A 24,372-nucleotide genomic window follows, 5' to 3' on the forward strand; every position below is an offset into this window, starting at 1 on the left:
GGCCATCATTGTAAATAAGAATTTGTTCTGAACTGACTTGCTGAGTTAAATAAATATATATATTTAAAATTCTACCTCATTCAATTCTACTTCATCCACCTCCCTATAGTAATATCATAATAAGATATGCCCCCTGGATGGTTCATAAATATCAGGCTAGGCCGGACCAACCAACCAGACTGAGACACAGAAAACCTGGTCACACCTACCTCACCATCCACCTAGCTCTAAAAATATATACCACTTAGCAGATGCTTTTATGCAAAGAGTTCAACACAGTTTTGAACAGTGACTACATACATGGTTTATGCGAGCACTGCGGGACATGAAGCCACTATCTTGGCTTCGCTGGCGTTGCACTAACTGAGCCACACAGTACCACAAATCAACATGTGATGTAGGTACGTCATCACCAGTTAGAAATATAATTCCCAGGATGTCCATTCCACACTTACCTCATCTACACCAACCTCATCCATCCTTCCTCATCCACACCTACCTCATCCATCCAACCTCATCCACACCTACCTCATATAATCCAACCTCATCCACACCTACATCATCCACACCTACATCATCCATCCAACCTCATCTACACCAACCTCATCCATCCAACCTCATCCACACCTACCTAATCCATCCTACCTCATCCACACTCACCTCGTCTATCCTACTTCATCCATCCTACCTCATCCACACCTATCTAATCCATCCTACCGCATCCACACCAACCTCATCCTCACTTGGTAATCTCATCCACACCTACCTCATCCATACCAACCTCACCCACACCAACCTAATCCATCCTACCTCATCCACACCAACCTCATCCATCTTACCTCATCCAGAGTCTACCTCATCCATTCTACGTCATCTACATCAACCTCATCCACACCTACCTCATCCACATCTACCTCATCCATCCTACCTCAAATCAAATCCTACCTCATCCATCCATCCTACCTCATCAACATCTACCTCATCCACACCTACCTCATCCATCCTACCTCATCCAAACCTACCTCATACATTATACCTTAGCCACACCAACCTCATCCATCCTACCCTAATCTTTCCTACCTCATCCATGCTACCTCTTCCTAAGGCACCCAGGGCCTACATACGTCACCACAGTCTAGAAATACATCCTGTTAGCCTCTGGGATTTGATTTGCTTCCCAATCATGAATGAGATGGATCCTGCTGACAGAGGAAGGAAGGAATACAGACCTTGCAGAAGAGTTGCTGTTTTTTATCTTTATTTTTCTCTGACTCATTCTGTTGTTTTTCCTGTGTCTGTCCCTCGAGCAGCAGGCCCCAGGGGCTGGGGTGGACCAGACTTACTACCAGGGTAGACACTGTGGTGAGATCTGGGGAGCGGACAGGAGGCCTACTGGGATACTCGTCCAACAGGGTAAAAGAGGATCTATCTGTCTCTGGTCTCTCTTTCTCTCTTTCTCTCTCTCTCTCTCTTTGGATATCTTTCTGGACGTGTCACAATCTCTCTTTTTTTCTGTTTGTCTCTAGCTTTCTCTCTCTGTCTGTCGTTCTCTGTCTCTTGCTCTCTCTCCGTCTCACCGTCTCTCTCACTCACCATTACGATTGACCATTACGTATCGGTCCCAATCAAATTTAACTAAACATAATCTTAGGACCAAAATAGCTTTTTACCACCTGAGGAACATTGCCAAGGTACGGCCGTTTCTCTCTCAGGCTGATACAGAGACTCATCCATGCTTTTATTACAAGTTATATAAAAATAATTGTGCTCCACAGATATGGTCAGATTTTGGCTAGGCTACTTTGAAGCCAGGTAAGACATGCCTCATAATATGTAATAAAACTTTCAGGTTTCAAACAGTTAAGTATCTGTTTTCAAAATGCATACTGCCTCCAGCTCATTGCAAAGTGGTGTGTGACTTGCCTTCCGTTGCCTTTGCATTTTGCATTTGCTGTTTGAGATGTTGTAGCAGCAGCTCTCGCGCTGTCTGACAGATTTTACGCTCAAAGACTGTATCTGTATGCTGTACGCATGTGATCAAATCCATAACGAATACACTGTACACGAGTGCCGAATTAAGTACACTAAATTATGCAAATGAACCTATAGACAGATGAGCATGACCGGTAAAATGTATTTCCATCAATGAAGAGGCTAAAAAGCGTTACTTCACAATGGTGTTTTTTCTTCTTTTCCTGGACAATTTTATTTATCAGCTTTTCTATTTTTTAATCGGACAAAAGCCGGCTATTACCTGCTAAGGGAAAGGTTGACACACACGTCAGCTCAGACAGATCCAGCTCAGAGAGGCCCAGCGCAGAGAGGCCCAGCGCAGAGAGGCCCAGCGCAGAGAGGCCCAGCGCAGAGAGGCCCAGCTCAGAGAGGCCCAGCTCAGAGAGGCCCAGCTCAGAGAGGCCCAGCTCATGAGCTCCATCAGCAGCAGATTTTCATTTAGAATGGAAAATGAATGTGTTTATTCAATAAATGTGTGCATTGAATCGTATCGCATCGAACCAAATCGTTTTGTTACTCTAAACAAATAGAATCGGCACCAAATCGTTTCAAACTAAAACGTGTCGTTCATGTATCGTATCGGATCCCATGCATCTAAACTCAGCAAAAAAAGAAACGTCCTCTCACTGTCACCTGCGTTTATTTTCAACAAACTTAACATGTGTAAATATTTGTATGAACAGAACAAGATTCAGCAACTGAGACATAAACTGAACAAGTTCCTCAGACATGTTGTCACAATCGTCGATGGGAACAGACCAAGCCGCAGCATGAGTTCCACATACTGTATTACACAGTGAAACTATCAAAAACAATAAACAACACGAATGTGAACGCCGTAGTGCACAAAACACTAACACAAACAATATCCCACAAAACAGGTGGGAACAATGGAAAACTTAAGTATGATCCCCAATTAGAGACAACGATAATCAGCTGCCTCTAATTGGGAACCATACTAAAACACCAACATGGAAATATAACGACTAGAACACCCCCTGAGTCACGCCCTGACCTAAAACACCATAGAGAACCCCAAGGGCTCTCTATGGTCAGGACGTGACTCAGTGACTCATGTGATGAACAGAAAGGTAATAATGTTTCACTGAACAAAGGGTGGTCAAAATCAAAAGGAACAGTCAGTATCTGATGTGGCCACCAGCTGCATTAAGTACTGCAGTGCATCTCCTCCTCATGGACTGCACCAGATTTGCCAGTTTGATATATTACCCCACACTTCCACCAAGGCACCTGCAAGTTCCTGGACATTTCTGGGGGGAATGGCCCTAGCCCTCACCCTCCGATCCAACAGGTCCCAAATGTGCTCAATGGGATTGAGATCCAGGCTCTTCGCTGGCCATGGCAGAACACTGACATTCCTGTATTGCAGGAAATCACGCACAAAACGACTAGTATGGCTGGTGGCATTGTCATGCTGGAGGGTCATGTCAGGATGAGCCTGCAGGAAGGGTACCACATGGGGGAGGAGGATGTCTTCCCTGTAACGCACAGCGTTGAGATTGCCTGCAATGACAACAAGCTCAGTCCGATGATGCTGTGACACCGCCCCAGACCATGACAGACCCTCAACCTCCTCAACCTCCAAATAGATCCCACTCCAGAGTACAGGCCTTGGTGTAAGGCTCATTCCTTCAATGATAAACACAAATCTGACCATCACCCCATGTGAGACAAAACCGAGACTCGTCAGTGAAGACTAGTCCTGTCTGCCAGTCCTGTCTGGTTCAGCGATGGTGGGTTTGTGCCCATAGGCGACGTTGTTGCCGTTGATGTCTGGTGAGGACCTGCCTTACAACAGGCCTACAAGCCTTCAGTCCAGCCTCTCTCATTCTATTGCGGACAGTCTGAGCATGATTGAGGGACTGTGCATTCCTGGTGTAACCCGGGCATTTGTTGTTGCCATCCTGTACCTGTCCCGCAGGTGTGATGTTCGGATGTACCGTTCCTGTGCAGGTGTTGTTACACGTGGTCTGCCACTGCGAGAACGATCAGCTGTCCGTCCTGTCTCCCTGTAGAGCTATCTTAGGCGTCTCACAGTACGGACATTGCAATTTATTGCCCTGGCCACATCTGCAGTCCTCATGCCTCCTTGCAGCATGCCTAAGGCACGTTCACGCAGATGAGCAGGGACCCTGGGCATCTTTCTTTTGGTGTTTTTCAGAGTCAGTAGAAAGGCCTCTTTACTGTCCTAAGTTTTCATATCTGGGAACTTAATTGCCTACCGTCTGTAAGCTGTTACTATCTTAACGACCGTTCCACAGGTGCATGTTCATTAATTGTTTATGGTTCATTGTACAGGCATGGGAAACAGTGTTTAAACCCTTTACAATGAAGATCTGTGAAGTTATTTGGATTTTTAAAAGACAGGGTCCTGAAAAGGGACGTTTCTTTTTTTTTGCTGAGTTCAGATACGTATCGTTCCTGTATTGTATTAGAGCCCATGTATCTAGATACGTATCGTTCCTGTATTGTATTAGAGCCCATGCATCTAGATACGTATCATTCCTGTATTGTATTAGAGCCCATGTATCTAGATACGTATCATTCCTGTATTGTATTAGAGCCCATGCATCTAGATACGTATCATTCCTGTATTGTATTAGAGCCCATGCATCTAGATACGTATCATTCCTGTATTGTATTAGAGCCCATGCATCTAGATACGTATCATTCCTGTATTGTATTAGAGCCCATGCATCTAGATACGTATCATTCCTGTATTGTATTAGAGCCCATGTATCTAGATACGTATCATTCCTGTATTGTATTAGAGCCCATGTATCTAGATACGTATCATTCCTGTATTGTATTAGAGCCCATGCATCTAGATACGTATCATTCCTGTATTGTATTAGAGCCCATGTATCTAGATACGTATCATTCCTGTATTGTATTAGAGCCCATGTATTAGAGCCCATGTATCTAGATACGTATCATTCCTGTATTGTATTAGAGCCCATGTATCTAGATACGTATCATTCCTGTATTGTATTAGAGCCCATGCATCTAGATACGTATCATTCCTGTATTGTATTAGAGCCCATGTATCTAGATACGTATCATTCCTCTTTATTGTCGATTTTATTTTCAGATGACAGAAAATATAAATGAGTCTTTCTTGCTTTTAACTTTTGCTTTGACGTCTAGGATCATGTGACATCTACAGTCTGCCGGAGGGGAAGAGTACAGTACCAAAAACGGGGGATGTGCCTACGTACGTGAACACCCAGCAGATCGACGCCCAGGTGCTGGCAGCCCTGCAGGCTGAACAGGACAGCATGGCAGCAGAAGGGGCAGCGGGGACAGCAGCCAAAGAAAGTCCAAGGAAAGACCTGTTCGACATGAGTAAGAATATCTACCTCTAACTGCTTATTGCTAACAGTAACGAGAGAGAGAGAGAGATATGTTTGCCTGTAAGCAATGTTCACATTATTGTACAGCATGGCAGAGGGGGCAGCAGGCGTAGCAAAAGACAGTCCCAGGAAAGACCTGTTTGACATGTGTATGAAGAACTAACCCAACGCTGACATGGCTAATGCTAATAACTAATAGCATATTCCTATTCAACATCTATGAGAAGAAGGAACTAACCGCGGATCGCTAATTACACTAGAATATTCCCATTCAACATCGACAAGAAGAAGAAACTAACTGCTAAACGCTAATTGCTGTTAACACTAGCATAATCCTATCCAATGATCCGGTCCTATCACGATTTCTACCCCTCCCCTTGGCCCTAGTCCTTCAATGTTTACAGATCTGTAGCTTTACCACTACTCTGCTTATACTTATCCTTAGACATATTAACATAGAGGTGTAAGGGAACAAGGGGGATGGATAGGGAGTGATTTAGGACCGGCTGAACATACTTATAAAAAGAAGATCCTCACTGCTAAAATGTTTATGCTAATAACACTAGTATAATTCCTATTGAACCTGTATAAGAATAACCTTACCACTAATCGCTAATTGTTAACAGTAATAACACTAGTCCAACCACGAGACATGATTATAATTATAGAGGTGATCTGGCTATTGTTTCCAGGGGGTTGCTTTGTGCTATAATTACCTTGTGTCAGGTCCAAAACAAAAGGGAGATATCACTATAGACCACAGGAGGCTGGCGGAACCTTGATTTGGGAGGATGGGCTCGTGGTAATGGCTGGGACAGAATAAGTGGAGTGTTAACAAACACACGGTTTCCATGGTTTCCACGGTTTCCATGGTTTCCATGTATTTGACGCCGTTCCATTAACTCTGTTCTTGCCATAATTATGAGCCGTCCTCCCCTCAGCAGCCTCCTGTGCTGTAGACACTATGATTGTCGTGGCTTCCCACAACCTCCCCACAACTTGAGGGTAACATGTAAACTGCACGTTATTCAGATATAGGTGATATATCTGTCAAACAAATGACATGTATGCCACGTTGCTCCTTATGAATATAGTGTAGAGGTGAATGAAGAACCATGTGTGTCTTAATGGAGGCGAGGAATGAAGTGACATCTTGGTTATAATAGGTTCCTTCATCTAGGTTCTTCCTCCTCCTTTACAGTATGTGAACAATTTACTGAATAATATTTCAATTACTACCGAGTGCCTACACATAGTGTAATTATTTCCAGGAATAAAACTAGGGAAGTATTAATGTATGACTACACAGACATATAGCATAGTAACACATCTCACCATCCATTATGGAAGTTATAATCAACCAGGGGCTATGCGTTCTAAAACAAAATGTAGAAACGATGTGGAAGGTGGGTTCCACGACGCGTTGGTGTCCTTTAGTAGCGATTTTTCTTTGCAGCAATTCGACCATGAAGGCCTGATTCACGCAGAATCCTCTGAACAGTTGATGTTGAGATGTGTCTGTTACTTGAACTTCGTCTCGGGCCTAACAACACCCATGCCAATATATCCACCAAACACCGGCTTCTTCTTCACTTAAATAATGCATGCTATAGAATGCTTTTCAAGCCAATCAGAAACTAGTATTCAACAATGCAATGGTGTAACATACATTACACAACTTGTGTTCCCTGCTTACATATATTCTTTATCCCACCACCACAGAGCCTTTTGAGGATGCCATCCTGACCCAGTCAGCGGTCCCTGCCCTTCACAAGGCTGGATCTGTGGATAACTCCAGCCCCTTGTTGGTGCGCTCTGCTGCCTTCAAGGCCCAGGAGGAGCTGGAAGGCCAGGCCTGGTACCACGGCGAGATGAGCCGACGAGACGCAGAGAAACTACTGGTAGATGACGGAGACTTCCTGGTTAGGAAGAGCACCACCAACCCTGGGTCGTACGTTCTAACGGGCATGCACAATGGACTGGCCAAACACCTACTGCTGGTGAATCCTGAGGGCACGGTGAGCAGGGAGGGAGAAGCAGGGGGGAGAGAGTTACACTAGTGTGAAAAGGCAAATGAGAGAAAGGGTGAGTGATTGAGTGAATACCCACTGGGCACAGAGGTCAATTCAACGTCTATTCCTCATTGGCTCAATGTAATTTTGTTTAAATGACGTGGAAACAATGTTGATTCAACTAGTGTGTGCCCAGTGGGTGTGTGTGAGAGAGAGAGCGATACAGTATGCTAGAGAGAGGGAGAGAAAGAGATACAGTATGCTAGAGAGAGAGAGAGAGATACAGTATGCTAGAGAGAGAGAGATACAGTATGCTAGAGAGAGAGAGATATACAGTATGCTAGAGAGAGAGAGATACAGTATGCTAGAGAGAGAGAGAGAGATATACAGTATGCTAGAGAGAGAGAGATACAGTATGCTAGAGAGAGATATACAGTATGCTAGAGAGAGATACAGTATGCTAGAGAGAGAGATACAGTATGCTAGAGAGAGATACAGTATGCTAGAGAGAGAGAGATACAGCATGCTAGAGAGAGAGAGATATAGTATGCTAGAGAGAGAGAGATACAGTATGCTAGAGAGAGAGAGATATAGTATGCTAGAGAGAGAAATATGTTTATCTGTAATAATAATAATATTCATATATCTCCCATGTCACTCACTTTAAAACATTTTTTTTTTTTTTTACATCTTTGTATCTTTTGAAAAGGTGCGGACAAAAGATCACATATTTGACAGCATCAGTCACCTGATAGGCCATCACCGTGACAACAGCTTGCCCATAGTGTCTGCAGGAAGTGAACTTTGTCTGAAGCAGCCTGTGGGCAACAGGAAATAGTGACGATCCACTCACTAAACCTGGTGGGAGATGGAGTTCTGAAACTTAAACCTCCAATCCCTCCTGAAAACCTGAAACTTGAAGATGAAAATAGAGAATATATTATTGTTGAAAAAAGGTTACTTAAAGATGATGACAGTGTCTTGGAAGCGGTCTGTGGCTGAGCAAACTCCCGGGCCACAAAAAAGGAGGATGAGAAAGAAGAAGGTTTGCTGATATAAAAAATATTTATAGAACTGTTATTATTTTCTTGTGATGATTGAAATGCTATATTTTTGAGAAGACATATATGTTGATTTGGTGTTTTAAAAACAAAGAAAAACAACTGTTAGTAGTTTAGATGACGAAGCGCAAATCGACATCAGAGAGGAAAGAAAATAGTATTTTCGAATAAAACCCTGAATTTTAGTTTTGTCTATCAAGCACAACCAGATTTACACAGTCATTGGTAAGTAGGATTTACATAGAGGAGAACAACTATTTGAAAATGCTGTTGTTTATATTGAAACTATTTTAGGATTATTTGTCCTTTATCGCAGCTATAGCGCGATGACATCTTCCCTTGGGGTTACTAATGAATCTATCCTGGTCCCAGACCTGTTTGTGATGTCTTGCCAACACCTGAGGGTGGGACAATGACCATAGCCCATAGAAGTTGGTAAGACAGCACAAATGGGTCTGTGACCAGGCTAAAATGAATCTGCTTTATAAGAACTAAAGACGTGAATGTGTTTTGCTTTACAGTAGTCACAGTGTGTTGGGGTCAGGGGTCGCAACCTTTGGCCCCTCATAGTGCTGTCAACATGGCTTTAAAGATACAGGGTGAATCTCAGTTGTACTCCCTTGATTCCTTGCATCCTCTCTCCTTGCCCCCCTTATGAAACCAGACTGATCTAACTGTAAAGTCTCTCTGGATAAGACCGTCTGCTAAATGACTCAAATGTAAATGTAAAAATGTGACAATGCCACATTCTGTTTCACTTCACGAAATGTAAGCTCAGCGGTCAGTCTGGTTTCATGAGGCTATATAGATCCGAGGGGAGGACCCTCACATCTTCTGCTCCAATGTGCTTTGAGAAGGAAACAAGGAGGGAGGGGCATGAGGAATCAAGTTATTACTATTGAGATTGACCCACTGACATTTTTTTTTATAATGAAGTACTCTTCTTGTGTCACTGCAGTCGCATGACTTGACAAATCTAACTGTTCCTGTGGACATTGTTCATAGACCTTGAACCCCCTTGGGAGTTACTTGTGTAATGCTAACACTGTAAAAAAAGAAAAGAAAAAAAACAACTATTTATTGCTTTTCAAAATATTATTTCATAATTGGTTTCTGGATCCTTCTTTAAACTGGGTGTGTAGTAAGTCAACTAGTTTGGAGCTTCGATCATGCAAATGAATATTCTTCACATCATTTCTAGCGTTTATGGCTTTATAGTGGACTTTTAAAAGTGTATTATTTGACAAATTATTATCACAAATGTATAGCACAATCAGAAGTTTAAAAGATTATCTGTGTTAATTGTATTGAGAACAATTCACCAACGTGTTTTAACGTAAATCACTATACCGACGGGAGGTTTAGAAAAATCCTCTCGATTTCACCTAGCGCACTCTCAATTAGATAATAAGGATATTACATCACTTTCTCTTGTGTAACAATATTGATTATAAATTAATTCTCATTTCTCAATGTATGGATTTCGATAGGTCTATTGACATCACAGAATGGTCAGAAGAACTGACTGATAGAACATTTAAATTGGCCTTTTACCTATGCATTTAGACTGAATTTACATAACTAGGAATAGTTCAATTATATTTAGCATGTTATATAGCATATGTTACATATTTGTTATAACTATTGAAATAACATTGTAATCAAATTAAAATAATTAATATTGGAGTTGTATGGTACAACTTATTTAAATTCAACCACTTGAAATCTATACATTAAATCATTTTCAATTCATATTTAGAACTTTTTTAAATATTTGTTTTTATAGTAATTGCATAGGTAAAACAGCCATTGGGAGGAGAAGCTGAAAATATGTTTTAGCCTCACGTTCATGCATAAGTACAGAAACGAAATATTATGACCATTAACAAAAACCTGTGACACAAACGGGACACTGATGCATTTCACTGTTAGATAATGATGTGTATTTAGGATTGAACCAAAACAGAACCTGTGTTTCCAGTTCATTTGTTTGACAAGAAGACAGTTATTTACGATACTGTAGGCTACCTGTATTTTGAACCAAAACAGAACCTGTGTTTCCAGTTAATTTGTTTGACAAGAAGACAGTTATTTACGATACTGTAGGCTACCTGTATTTTGAACCAAAACAGAACCTGTGTTTCCAGTTAATTTGTTTGACAAGAAGACAGTTATTTACGATACTGTAGGCTACCTGTATTTTTCAGCAAGAGGAAGTGTACTTGGATCTACTCCCACAACTGTCTTTTAAATAAGTCTTACTCTGATTTTTAAAGGGGTTCATAGCAATGTTATGATATGATAACCTCCCCATCAAGATATGATACAGTTGCTGTCTAGCCTAAAGCAGCTTCATGTCATTTTAGTCTAGATTGTGTACATTTCCAGACAGCCCACTGCTTTTGTGGCAGTTTATGAACAGACACAATAGAATGGTAATACATTTGGCTTGGCAGATCTGTACAGTGACTTTTTTGGAAAGGACCAAATTGAAGAATAGATTCCCAAAACTCCTAGGGACAAATCCTGACTGGAGGTCCACGCATGCTATTCAGACGTTTAAACAAATAATCAAATAATCTTACATGAATCAATCTTACACCATTACAGTACTAGCTTGGCATAAATAATGTTACGTTAGCTCAACAAAGAACTGTGAGTCAACTCAACATCCCCATGTATACAGTAGAGAGTCACACTAGAACATGGCTTTTTCAGATTTCTGTTGATGAAAATGTGCCTTTTCTTTGTACCAATGGTGTTTTTCTTCTTCAAAGTGCAATAGCTGGAACTTCTTCATGGGCATGCCCTGCCGTTCATTAGTGTGCGTCCCATTGGCACCCTAATCCTTATATAAAGCACTACTTTTGACCAGGGGGCCCTAGTTAAAAGTAGTGCACTATAGAGAATAGGGTGCCGTTTGGGACGCATTCTAAGAGTTGTGTTTCGCAGTACTGCTTGAGTGTTGCTGCTTGAGATTCAACGTTTTTCTCTCTCTCTCTCTCTCTCTCTCTCTCTCTCTAGTTTCCAAATTCTGAATATGATGAGTCTTTTTGTCAGAAGGACCACAAAAACACATTTTGGAACAAGTAAAAAAAATAATAAAAACAAAGAAATGAGTCCAAACAATGTTTACAGATTTAGTCTTTGGTTGTATGAGTTATCATCATTCTGTATGACTGTTGGCAATAAAACCGTGAATGTCCTTTTTTTTGTTTGATGAACAGTCATACTATTCTCCATGCAGTTCCACTGACTCCCTTTAAGCAGCTGTATATGTGCCTCAATGCACAGCAAACGTATGTAGTGATAACATCAGGGATAACATCAGGGATAAATAACATCAGGGATAACATCAGGGATAACATCAGTGATAACATCAGGGATAACATCAGGGATAACATCAATTGATTGTTTTATATCAAATGCTGTTTTCTACATACATACATTCCGATTAATTGCATTCCAACTGAACCACTTAATGTGTAAAATTGACTGTATTTGTCTTATTTGAGAAGTTTATGTTTATGTTTGTCAGTTGAAGACAGATGAACTGAAAGTCTCTTTAGTTCAGTGGTCGATCTCCAAGGCATTCATAGTCGATCACCAAACATTTCTGTTAAAAACAATGATAAAGTCTTCATTCCTATTTCATTTGTTTGTTTAGCGCTGTTGGTGGTAGGTGCACGATTGGTGCATGATTCCGCAGCCCTAGCGCCAGAAAGGAAAAGTGTTTCAATTTTGAACCGTTTCATGTGTCTGAAGGTGGAACTCCACGTACCCGGCAGGCCCAGAGACCAAATCAAGTGCCCCTATAGGCCTACCGCTGGCCAATCAGATGGCTCAGCTTACCGTGTCTGCAGTTTCCTCGAGCTATAGGCTGTAAAAAGAAGCATCGAACGCGCAAAGTTGATACTGTGAGATTTCAAAACACTTAAAACCATGACTCGAGAGACTCGATGAACACAGCAAAGAGCTGCTGTTTTTACTAACTAAGTTCATGTTTAAGTTGTTATTCAGCAACGTCAACACTTTGTTCAACACTTTTATAAAGCATAAAATGCGCGTTCTCCCTACTTCCACTCATGCTACAACCAGCACTGCAGCTGCAATGAATGAGTAGCAAAGTGTTTTAATAAGCTTGAGTTGTTATTTTTAGCAGCTTGTGTCTTTTTCAATATCAAGGAATGTTTCACTTTCTCTGGTCATGGGAGTAACAACATGAATTGGTGCATGAGGCAGAAATAATGCAGTGCTACTTGAGTTTCACCATCAGATGGAAGACTACATCCCATTATCTTAGCAGAGGGATGGTGTGTTAGGTGAGAGCCAGCCTCACTGCTGCTCCCTCCCCTCAGACTGACCATCAGATGGAAGACTACGTCCCCTTTTCTTAGCAGAGGGATGGTGTGTTAGGTGAGAGCCAGCCTCACTGCTGCTCCCTCCCCTCAGAGTGACCATCAGATGGAAGACTAAGTCCCCTTACGTCCCCTTATCTTAGCAGAGGGATGGTGTGTTAGGTGAGAGCCAGCCTCACTGCTGCTCCCTCCCCTCAGAGTGACCATCAGATGGAAGACTACGTCCCCTTACATCCCCTTATCTTAGCAGAGGGATGGTGTGTTAGGTGAGAGCCAGCCTCACTGCTGCTCCCTCCCCTCAGACTGACCATCAGATGCAGGTCATCAGTACAGTAAAAAAAAGTATATATAATTATTATGTCACTCAGCTGTGCCTCACAAGTAATACATAAAATTATCTATTACCAGTCTGATCATAATACCTATAATGTTGAAATATAATTTTAGAATGTCCTATTGAAAAACAACATTGGCAGGGCAATTCAAACCTAGCCAATATACAGTGATAGTGTATTGGGACTATAGCTTACTGCACAAACCTCATTACCACAGGACTGTTTTTAATTGGTTAATGTTGCATAGGCTTACATTTTTTAAGTCATGTAAATAAAACATCTGAGCGGTTTCCTTTTCCTTTTAGACCACTGCTTTAGTACATAGCAGCAGAGGGTTTAGCCCTGCAACCTTCAGTCAACACTTCAACCTGGTTTAGCCCTGCTACAGGGAAGCTTAACTTCAACTTGGTTTAGCACTGCTACAGGGAAGCTTCACTTCAACCTGGTTTAGCACTGCTACAGGGAAGCTTCACTTCAACCTGGTTTAGCACTGCTACAGGGAAGCTTCACTTCAACTTGGTTTAGCACTGCTACAGGGAAGCTTCACTTCAACTTGGTTTAGCACTGCTACAGGGAAGCTTCACTTCAACTTGGTTTAGCACTGCTACAGGGAAGCTTAACTTCAACGTGGTTTAGCACTGCTACAGGGAAGCTTCACTTCAACCTGGTTTAGCACTGCTACAGGGAAGCTTCACTTCAACCTGGTTTAGCACTGCTACAAGGAAGCTTCACTTCAACCTGGTTTAGCACTGCTACAGGGAAGCTTCACTTCAACCTGGTTTAGCACTGCTACAGGGAAGCTTCACTTCAACCTGGTTTAGCACTGCTACAAGGAAGCTTCACTTCAACCTGGTTTAGCACTGCTACAAGGAAGCTTCACTTCGACCTGGTTTAGCACTGCTACAGGGAAGCTTCCATGAGCTCATAGACATATTAACAGTTAAATGATGCTACAGTACAGGTAGTAGCATAATGTTGAGCAAATCATCTGGTTAAATACAATCGTTTTACACAATAAAACAAATAGCATGCTACCATTGTATAATTAAGCAATAAGGCCCGAGGGGGTGTGGTATATGGTCAATATACCACGGCTAAGGGCTGTTCTTAGGCACCAAGAGTGCCTGGACACAGCCTTTAGTCGTGGTATATTGACCATATACCACAAACTCCCAAGGTGCCTTATTGCTATTATAAACTGGTTACCAACTTAATTAGAGCAGTAAAAATAAATGTTTTGTCATACCTGTGTTATACGGTCTGATATACCGCGGCTGTCGGACCAATCAGCATTCAGAGCTCGAACCACACAGTTTATAATGTAGAGTAACAGTATTTAGAAAAACTGTACACATATGTCAAAGTAGGACAAACTAAAAAATAATAAATAGCTTTTTTCAAGAGTTACATTTACAATTCATGTAAAATAGCCATCTGTTTACCATCCCAGCCCACCATGCGTGCATTACAGGGCCTACAGTATAGTGGCAGTCTACGTCTCCACTGTAGTTTATGGCCTAGATTCAATTTGGACCGCGGAATACCTGCATAATAGAGCGATTTGACATTTAAAGGTAATTAAACCTATGCAGCGTTTACCATGAATGCAGTCTCTGTGAATGCAGAAAACTTTACCTTTAAAAGGTGCCAAATTGAATCTAGCCCAATATCTCGATGGCACAGTCTTTATCTGGTCTGGACAGTTTCTGGACCCTCTACCCTCACAGAGAGGGAGAGCCAAGTGCTTGTTTGTGGTTATGAAGTAATTCGGCTAAATATACTGAACAAAAATAGAAACGCATCATACATACTGCCATATTTTCTATGACGACTTTGGAGGCGGCTTATGGTAGAGAAATTAACATTAAATTGTCTGGCAACAACTCTGGTGGACATTCCTGCAGTCAGCATGCCAATTGCACACTACCCTCAAAAGTTGAGACATCTGTGGCATTGTGTTGTGTGACAAAACTGCACATTTTAGAGTGGCCTTTTAGTGTCCCCAGCACAAGGTGCACCTGTGTAATGATCATGCTGTTTAATCAGCTTCTTGATATGCCACACCTGTCAGGTGGATGGATTATCTTGGCAAAGGATAAATGTTCACTAACAGGGACGTAAACACATTGGTGTGCAAAATGAAATAAGCTTTTGTGCGAATGGAACATTTTGGGCCTCTTATTTCAGCTCATGAAACATGGGGCCAACACTATACATGTTGCGTTTATATATTTTTTCAGTATAGTTACATTATAGGCCTTCAATGTCTCTCCATCCTATGCACAGCATAGGGCTACAATGTCTCGCGTTGCCACACTTCATAGTCTCTTGTGTTCACTCAGAAGGATTCAGATATGGAGGTTCAGGGCCCAGCAGAAAACCTCAACCCATTGGCCACATTGGCGCACAATGATGTTGGACTCTTTATCAAGGTCTGTGCCACTATAATATTCAGACTACTGTCCATGTCCTTCTGCTGCTCATCTGCCCTGCTGTGGTTGTTAGGATTATTATGGGCTGTGCTCCTGCTGTGGTTGTTAGGATTATTATGGGCTGTGCTCCTGCTGTGCTCCTGCTGTGCTCCTGCTGTGGTTGTTAGGATTATTATGGGCTGTGCTCCTGCTGTGGTTGTTAGGATTATTATGGGCTGTGCTCCTGCTGTGCTCCTACTGTGCTCCTGCTGTGGTTGTTAGGATTATTATGGGCTGTGTTCCTGCTGTGTTCCTGCTGTGGTTGTTAGGATTATTATGGGCTGTGCTCCTGCTGTGGTTGTTAGGATTATTATGGGCTGTGCTCCTGCTGTGTTCCTGCTGTGCTCCTGCTGTGGTTGTTAGGATTATTATGGGATGTGCTCCTGCTGTGCTCCTGCTGTGCTCCTGCTGTGCTCCAGGTTATTGGGCTCATTGGGCTCACCGCTGCTGGAGACATTCCCCTTCATCAGACAGCCACAGACCAAGCTAAAGAAGGCTCTCCTCATCTCCCTGCTGGCCAAGGTGTAGATAACAGGGTTCATGGCAGAGTTGAGCACGGCCAGGGCTATGAAGTAGTCGGCCTTGTAGAGAATGGGGCAGCAGCGGTGCTCACAGGCCACATCGATGAGGAGGAGGACGAAGATGGGCATCCAGCATGCAATGAAGACGCCGACCACGATGATGACAGTACGGAGGAGGGTCATGGAGTGCTCTGAGTTAGAATGTTTCGTCACCTTCCGACTGCTGGATAGATAGAACCACAGAGTGATAAATAGAACCACAGAGTGATAAATAGAACCACAGAGTGATAAATAGAACCACAGAGTGATAAATAGAACCACATAGACACCGGCCACCCATCCATCCAAGACAGAATACAAAAATATATAGATAGCATCAATACACACCTGGTCCTCACCAACATATAGATAACATCAATACACACCTGGCCCTCACCAACATATAGATAGCATCAATACACACCTGGCCCTCACCAACATATAGATAACATCAATACACACCTGGTGCTCACCAACATATAGATAGCATCAATACACACCTGGTCCTCACCAACATGTACAGTGCCTTGCAAAAGTATTCATCCCCTTGGCATTTTTCCTATTTTGTTGCATTACAACCTGTAATTTAAATAGATTTTTATTTGGATTTCATGTAATGGACATAGACAAAATAGTCCAAATTGGTGAGGTGAAATGAAAAAAATGACTTGTTTAAAAAAATTGGAAGTAAAAAAAAACTCAAAAGTGGTGCATGCTTATGTATTCACCCCCTTTGCTATGAAGCCCCAAATTAAGATCTTGTGCAACCAATTACCTTCAGAAGTCACATAATTAGTTAAATAAAGTCCACCTGTTTGCAATCACATGATCTGTCACATGATCTCAGTATATATACACCTGTTCTGAATCTGCAACACCACTAAGCAAGGGACACCACCATGCAAGCCACCAAACAGGTCAGGGACAACGCTGTGGAGAAGTACAGATCAGGGTTGGGTTATAAAAAAATATCAGAAACTTTGAACATCCCACAGAGCACCATTAAATCCATTATTAAAAAATGGAAAGAATATGGCACCACAACAAACCTGACAAGAGAAGGCAGCCCACCAAAACTCACAGACCAGGCAAGGAGGGCATTAATCAGAGAGGCAACAAAGAGACCAAAGATAACCCTGAAGGAGCTGCAAAGCTCCACAGCGGAGATTGGAGTATCTGTCCATAGGACCACTTTAAGCTGTACACTCCACAGAGCTGGGCTTTACAGAAGAGTGGCCAGAAAAAAAGCCATTGATTAAAGGAAAAAATAACCAAACATGTTTGTTGTTTGCCAAAAGGCATGTGGGAGACTTCCCAAACATATGGTAGAAGGTACTCTGGTCAGATGAGACTCAAATTGAGCTTTTTGGCCATCAAGGAAAACACTCTCATCACCCGAGAAGAAAATCCCCACAGTGAAGCATGGTGGTGGCAGCATCATGCTGTGGGGATGTTTTCATCGGCAGGGACTGGGAAACTGGTCAGAATTGAAGGAATGATGGATGGTGCTAAATACAGGGAAATTCTTGCGGGAAACCTGTTTCAGTCTTCCAGAGATTTGAGACTGGGATGGAGGTTCACCTTCCAGCAGGACTATGGCCTTAAGCATACTGCTAAAGCAACACTCAAGTGGTTTAAGGGGAAACATTTAAATGTCTTGGAATGGCCTAGTCGAAGCCCAGACCTCAATCCAATTGAGAATCTGTGGTATGACTTAAAGATTGCTGTACACCAGCGGAACCCATCCAACTTGAAGGAGCTGGAGCAGTTTTGCCTTGAAGAATGGGCAAAAATCCCAGTGGCTAGATGTGCCAAGCTTATAGAGACATACCCCAAGAGACTTGCAGCTGTAATTACTGCAAAGGGTGGCTCTACAAAGTATTGACTTTTGGGAGGTGAATAGTTATGCACGCTCAAGTTCAGTTTTTTTGTCTTACGTCTTGTATGTTTCACAATAAAAAATATTTTGCAACTTCAAAGTGGTAGGCATGTTGTGTAAATCAAATGTTTCAACCCCCCCCAAAAAAAAAAAAATATTTTAATTCCAGGTTGTAAGGCAACAAAATAGGAAAAATACCAGGGGGTGAATACTTTCGCAAGCCACTGTAGATACGTAGACAGACAGACAGACAGACAGACAGACAGACAGACAGACAGACAGACAGACAGACAGACAGACAGACAGACAGACAGACAGACAGACAGACAGACAGACAGACAGACAGACAGACAGACAGACAGACAGACAGACAGACAGACAGACAGACAGAGACAGACAGACAGACAGACAGACAGACAGACAGACAGACAGACAGACAGACAGACAGACAGACAGACAGACAGACAGACAGACAGACAGACAGACAGACAGACAGACAGACAGACAGACAGACAGACAGACAGACAGACAGACAGACAGACAGACAGACAGACAGACAGACAGACAGACAGACAGACAGACAGACAGACAGACAGACAGACAGACAGACAGACAGACAGACAGACAGACAGACAGACAGACAGACAGACAGACAGACAGACAGACAGACAGAGACAGACAGACAGACAGACAGACAGACAGACAGACAGACAGACAGACAGACAGACAGACAGACAGACAGACAGACAGACAGACAGACAGACAGACAGACAGACAGACAGACAGACAGACAGACAGACAGACAGACAGACAGACAGACAGACAGACAGACAGACAGACAGACAGACAGACAGACAGACAGACAGACAGACAGACAGACAGACAGACAGACAGACAGACAGACAGACAGACAGACAGACAGACAGACAGACAGACAGACAGACAGACAGACAGACAGACAGACAGACAGACAGACAGACAGACAGACAGACAGACAGACAGACAGACAGACAGACAGACAGACAGACAGACAGACAGACAGACCGGACCGGACCGGACCGGACCGGACTCGATCGATCAATCAATCACCAGAAGATAGCATCAATGCATACCTGGTCCTCACCAACATGTAGATGCGTATGTACAGGACGGACATGGCCAGCAGCAAGGCCATGAAGATGATGATGCAGAAGGCCACGTACTTCTTGGTATAGAGCGGTAGGACTGTGGAGCAGTCAGGGAGGTTGTCCAAGCAGTTCCACCCCAGGATGGGCAATGCTCCCAGGGATATCGCTATGAGCCAGCAGGTCCCTATGAGCAAGAACACCCTGTAATTCTTATTGGCGTCGTAGGGCCTCATTTTAATCATGGTCAGATGTCTCTCTATAGCTATAGCCAGGAGACTGAATGTGGAAGCCCCCAGAGCTACAAACATGCTCCCTTCCCTTACAAACCACAACACTGGGGACAGGTGAAGGGTCTTCTCCCCTGACATGAGGAGGTTGACGATATAAGCCACCCCAGCCAGAAGGTCACACAACGCCAGGTTGGCTATGAAGAAGTACATGCGGTTGTGGAACTTATGGTTTTTCCATATTGCCACGAGAACAATCAGGTTCTCCAGGATTATGAAGCAACAGATGATGAGGAACACGATGGTTTTAGCATCCAAGGTGACGCCACCAGCTGTGATTTTTCCATTCTGACGGTTTTCCAGCTTCCCTGTGTAGTTATAGTGGATATATATCTGCTTGTTCATCGTCTCTGTTTGTCAAGATGTTATTCCACAAATGTCCAGCAGGGATCTGTAAAGAGGCGTATTAAAAGTCCTGTTTAGAGTGAGATCGACGAATATCCCACCTTTTACAGCTGAGTTGAAAGTGATGGACCAGCTAGATTTAAAAAAAAGTTGATTATTAACACTTTAGTTTGTTTTTTTATCACTCTCTCTTGATCGAAAATTAATGAGTGCATCTGGGTAGCATCTATCCGGAATTGAGACGTTTATTATCCAGAGTTGCTGCCCTAGAAAAATATTTGATTTCGTCTATGATTGAAGTATACTGTAATTTAAATCTTAGTGTCAATTCAAAAGCTGTGTTTAACCACAAAATAACTTACAACCAGAAAAAATACAATTAATCTAATTAATGTAATTTCACAGAATTATGTTACATTATGTTACATTTCAAATAAAGATAAAAATAAAATGTGATTTTAAGATTATCTATAGTACTATAGTACTGGCGACTACAGCCAACAAAATATATTTTTAATCATAGTTTTTAATATAGCCTATTGAAACGAATTAGAATCCCGTACAGCTATAGATGTAAATAGTAAAGACTCGCCGTCAGATACTCTAGTCTAGAGCCGATTTCAGAGATCCTTTCCAGCGGCGCGCGACAGTTACTCGACTTCATCCAAGCTTCTTTTATATAATTTCATAGTTATACATTTCTTCAAGTGGTGGTGATAAATCCTCTTCATTTAGTAATAATACGAGTCTGCAACGTTATTCCTTCACCCCCAAGTTCTTCTTGCAGAAGTTTCAGTATTTTTCTTTACACATTTCTCTACAAGTGTAATGAAGTAGCCTATCCCTCTGTCTCCCATTTCTGACTAATGGCTGAAGGCACACCCCTCCCTTCCAGAGAGAGACTGACGGGAAAACTTGGGAGGGCTGTAGACATGCATTACTCAAAGTAATTTGGATCAATATTGAGTTCAGTATTTTGATCATGGTAGGATACAGATACCATGATACAATTTAGGCGTGTTTGTAAATAAGAATATGTTCTTTAACTGACTTGCCTAGTTATAATGAAGATTACACGGTTAAAGCTCTCACACGGTTAAAGCTCGCAATTCACTGCTTTATTGACAACTTTAAATCCAAAACAGATCTTCATCAGGTAAAAAAAAACACAGCTCAAACCATTGTTTCTAAAGTAGTAAGTGGTCGGTATCACGTTGTATAAAGGATTGGAGACAGGCGCAGGAATAGGTAATTGGTGGTTTTAATACTCCACCCAAAAATACAACATGCCATGAAAGACACAGGGAGGAAGCCCAAAAGAAACATGTATACAAAAACAGGGATGACCGAAGTAAAACCTCTAATTAATACACGGGATGAGACCCTAATAACAATACACGGGATGAGACCCTAATATCAATACACGGGATGAGACCCTAATAACAATACACGGGATGAGACCCTAATAACAATACACGGGATGAGACCCTAATAACAATACACGGGATGAGACCCTAATAACAATACACGGGATGAGACCCTAATAACAATACACGGGATGAGACCCTAATACCAATACACGGGATGAGACCCGTAATACCAATACACGGGATGAGACCCTAATAACAATACACGGGATGAGACCCTAATAACAATACACGGGATGAGACCCTAATAACAATACACGGGATGAGACCCGTAATAACAATACACGGGATGAGACCCGTAATAACAATACACGGGACGAGACCCGTAATAAAAATACACGGGATGAGACCCTAATACCAATACACGGGACGAGACCCGTAATAACAATACACGGGACGAGACCTGTAATAACAATACACGGGATGAGACCCGTAATAACAATACACGGGACGAGACCCTAATACCAATACACGGGACGAGACGCGTAATAACAATACACGGGATGAGACCCTAATACCAATACACGGGATGAGACCCTAATACCAATGCACGGGATGAGACCCTAATACCAATACACGGGATGAGACCCTAATACCAATACACGGGACGAGACCCGTAATGAGACCAATACACGGGATGAGACCCTAATACCAATACACGGGATGAGACCCTAATACCAATACACGGGATGAGACCCTAATACCAATACACGGGATGAGACCCTAATACCAATACACGGGATGAGACCCTAGTACCAATACACGGGATGAGACCCGTAATAACAATACACGGGACGAGACCCTAATACCAATACACGGGACGGGACCCGTAATAACAATACACGGGACGAGACCCGTAATAACAATACACGGGACGAGACCCGTAATAACAATACACGGGATGAGACCCGTAATAACAATACACGGGATGAGACCCGTAATAACAATACACGGGACGAGACCCGTAATAACAATACACGGGATGAGACCCATAATAACAAGACACGGGAAGAGACCCGTAATAACAATACATGGGATGAGACCCGTAATAACAACACACGGGACGAGACCCGTAATAACAATGACACGGGATGAGACCCTAATACCAATACACGGGATGAGACCCTAATAACAATACACGGGATGAGACCCGTAATAACAATACACGGGATGAGACCCGTAACAACAATACACGGGATGAGACCCGTAATAACAAGTGAGCAACAATACACGGGAGGAGACCCGTAACAACAATACACGGGATGAGACCCGTAACAACAATACACGGGATAAGACCCGTAATAACAAGTGAGCAACATTACACGGGACGAGACCCGTAACAACAATACACGGGATGAGACCCGTAACAACAATACACGGGATGAGACCCTAATAACAATACACGGGATAAGACCCGTAACAACAATACACGGGATGAGACCCGTAACAACAATACAAGGGATGAGACCCGTAATAACAAGTGAGCAACAATACACGGGAGGAGACCCGTAACAACAATACACGGGATGAGGGATGAGACCCGTAACAACAATACACGGGATGAGACCCGTAATAACAATACACGGGATGAGACCCGTAATAACAATACACGGGGATGAGACCCGTAATAACAATACACGGGATGAGACTCGTAACAACAATACACGGGATAAGACCCGTAATAACAAGTGAGCAACAATACACGGGACGAGACCCGTAACAACAATACACGGGATAAGACCCGTAATAACAAGTGAGCAACATTACACGGGACGAGACCCGTAACAACAATACACGGGATGAGACCCGTAACAACAATACACGGGATGAGACCCTAATAACAATACACGGGATGAGACCCGTAACAACAATACACGGGATGAGACCCGTAACAACAATACAAGGGATGAGACCCGTAATAACAAGTGAGCAACAATACACGGGAGGAGACCCGTAACAACAATACACGGGACGAGACCCGTAACAACAATACACGGGACGAGACCCGTAATAACAATACACGGGATGAGACCCGTAATAACAATACACGGGACGAGACCCGTAATAACAATACACGGGATGAGACCCGTAACAACAATACACGGGATGAGACCCGTAATAACAAGTGAGCAACAATACACGGGAGGAGACCCGTAACAACAATACACGGGATGAGACTCGTAACAACAATACACGGGATAAGACCCGTAATAACAAGTGGATAAGACCCACGGGATAATAACAAGTGAGCAACAATACACGGGATGAGACCCTAATAACAATACACGGGATGAGACCCGACCCAACAATACACGGGATGAGACCCGTAACAACAATACACGGGATGAGACCCTAATAACAATACACGGGATGAGACCCTAATAAGAATTGCACAATACACGCAGCACAAAAGCTGGAACAACAAAGCACAGGTACTCACAAGAACAACGGACATGGGAACAACAACCAACAAGACAATGATGAACAGAGGGCACATATAGAAAATTACTAATCAGAGGAATTGGAATCAGGTGTGCGTAATGAGACAGTTCAGTGACGCCTAGAGCAGGAATCCGTGACAGTAGACTACAATATAGGTGACCAAGTACCACTTTTCACAGCCTGGTCTCATAGACTAGACGTAACATAGTAAATGTCAATTCGGGAAACTCAAATTAGTATGATACGTTAATTAGCAACTTTGCAACTACTTAGTATGTTAGCTAACCCAAACCTTGAACCTTTAACCTAACTCCTAACCCTAACCTTAACCCCAAACCATAACCCCTAACAGTAGTGTTAGCCACCTCAGCCAGATTATAAACTCTCCAGAATCATAACTGATTATAAACTCTCCAAAATTTCAAATGAAAATAATGTCTTAAATGACTCTTAGATTACCTACTCACTTTAAACTATTTGATAACTTTTAACCATGTTATAACTGTTTTATAATTAATGTTCCTGAACCCTGAACAGCTGCAACTGTTTTACCAAACAGAGAAAACTAGAGAAGACCCACAAAGGCCTGTTCTAAAGACTTCTGCACCAAACCAATGTTATAAACATCATATGGTGTGACTTTAAAATAGCCCTCTCACTGTGCTGCAACAGCAGGTTCTG

At 42.5% G+C, this 24,372-nt stretch overlaps 2 protein-coding genes and 1 long non-coding RNA gene across 4 annotated transcripts in view; 1 reads left to right on the plus strand and 2 right to left on the minus strand.

Moving 5' to 3' along the window:
- shc3 (SHC (Src homology 2 domain containing) transforming protein 3) overlaps nt 1–9,118 on the plus strand; it is a 44,763-nt gene extending 35,645 nt beyond the window's left edge. The window contains exons 9-12 of the mRNA XM_042326500.1: nt 1,311–1,413; nt 5,182–5,379; nt 7,110–7,405; nt 8,109–9,118. Coding sequence (XP_042182434.1) covers nt 1,311–1,413; nt 5,182–5,379; nt 7,110–7,405; nt 8,109–8,237 — 726 coding nt within the window. The 3' untranslated portion in view covers nt 8,238–9,118. The remainder of the gene's footprint in view (nt 1–1,310; nt 1,414–5,181; nt 5,380–7,109; nt 7,406–8,108) is intronic.
- Nucleotides 9,119–10,382: 1,264 nt separating this feature from the next.
- LOC121847136 lies at nt 10,383–14,288 on the minus strand. The gene is made up of 2 exons (XR_006084008.1): nt 10,655–14,288; nt 10,383–10,571 (listed from the first exon to the last, which is right to left on the minus strand). It is a non-coding gene; the product is annotated as an uncharacterized LOC121847136 (long non-coding RNA).
- A 1,510-nt stretch (nt 14,289–15,798) lies between these two features.
- Nucleotides 15,799–20,708, minus strand: LOC112257356 (sphingosine 1-phosphate receptor 3). Of its 2 annotated transcripts, none has more exons than XM_024430858.2 (3): nt 20,415–20,708; nt 19,176–19,868; nt 15,799–16,368 (listed from the first exon to the last, which is right to left on the minus strand). In XM_024430858.2, exons 2-3 carry the CDS (start codon nt 19,820–19,822, stop codon nt 15,993–15,995), a joined length of 1,023 nt encoding a protein of 340 aa, XP_024286626.1. In that variant the 5' UTR covers nt 19,823–19,868; nt 20,415–20,708; the 3' UTR covers nt 15,799–15,992. The 2 variants fall into 2 exon arrangements, with proteins under 2 accessions (XP_024286626.1, XP_024286627.1); XM_024430859.2 differs by having other exon boundaries at nt 20,386–20,708.
- Between the last annotated feature and the right edge of the window lie 3,664 nt (nt 20,709–24,372).

This window comes from Oncorhynchus tshawytscha, linkage group LG09 (assembly GCF_018296145.1).
Source record: "Oncorhynchus tshawytscha isolate Ot180627B linkage group LG09, Otsh_v2.0, whole genome shotgun sequence".
Classification (NCBI taxonomy): domain Eukaryota; kingdom Metazoa; phylum Chordata; class Actinopteri; order Salmoniformes; family Salmonidae; genus Oncorhynchus; species Oncorhynchus tshawytscha.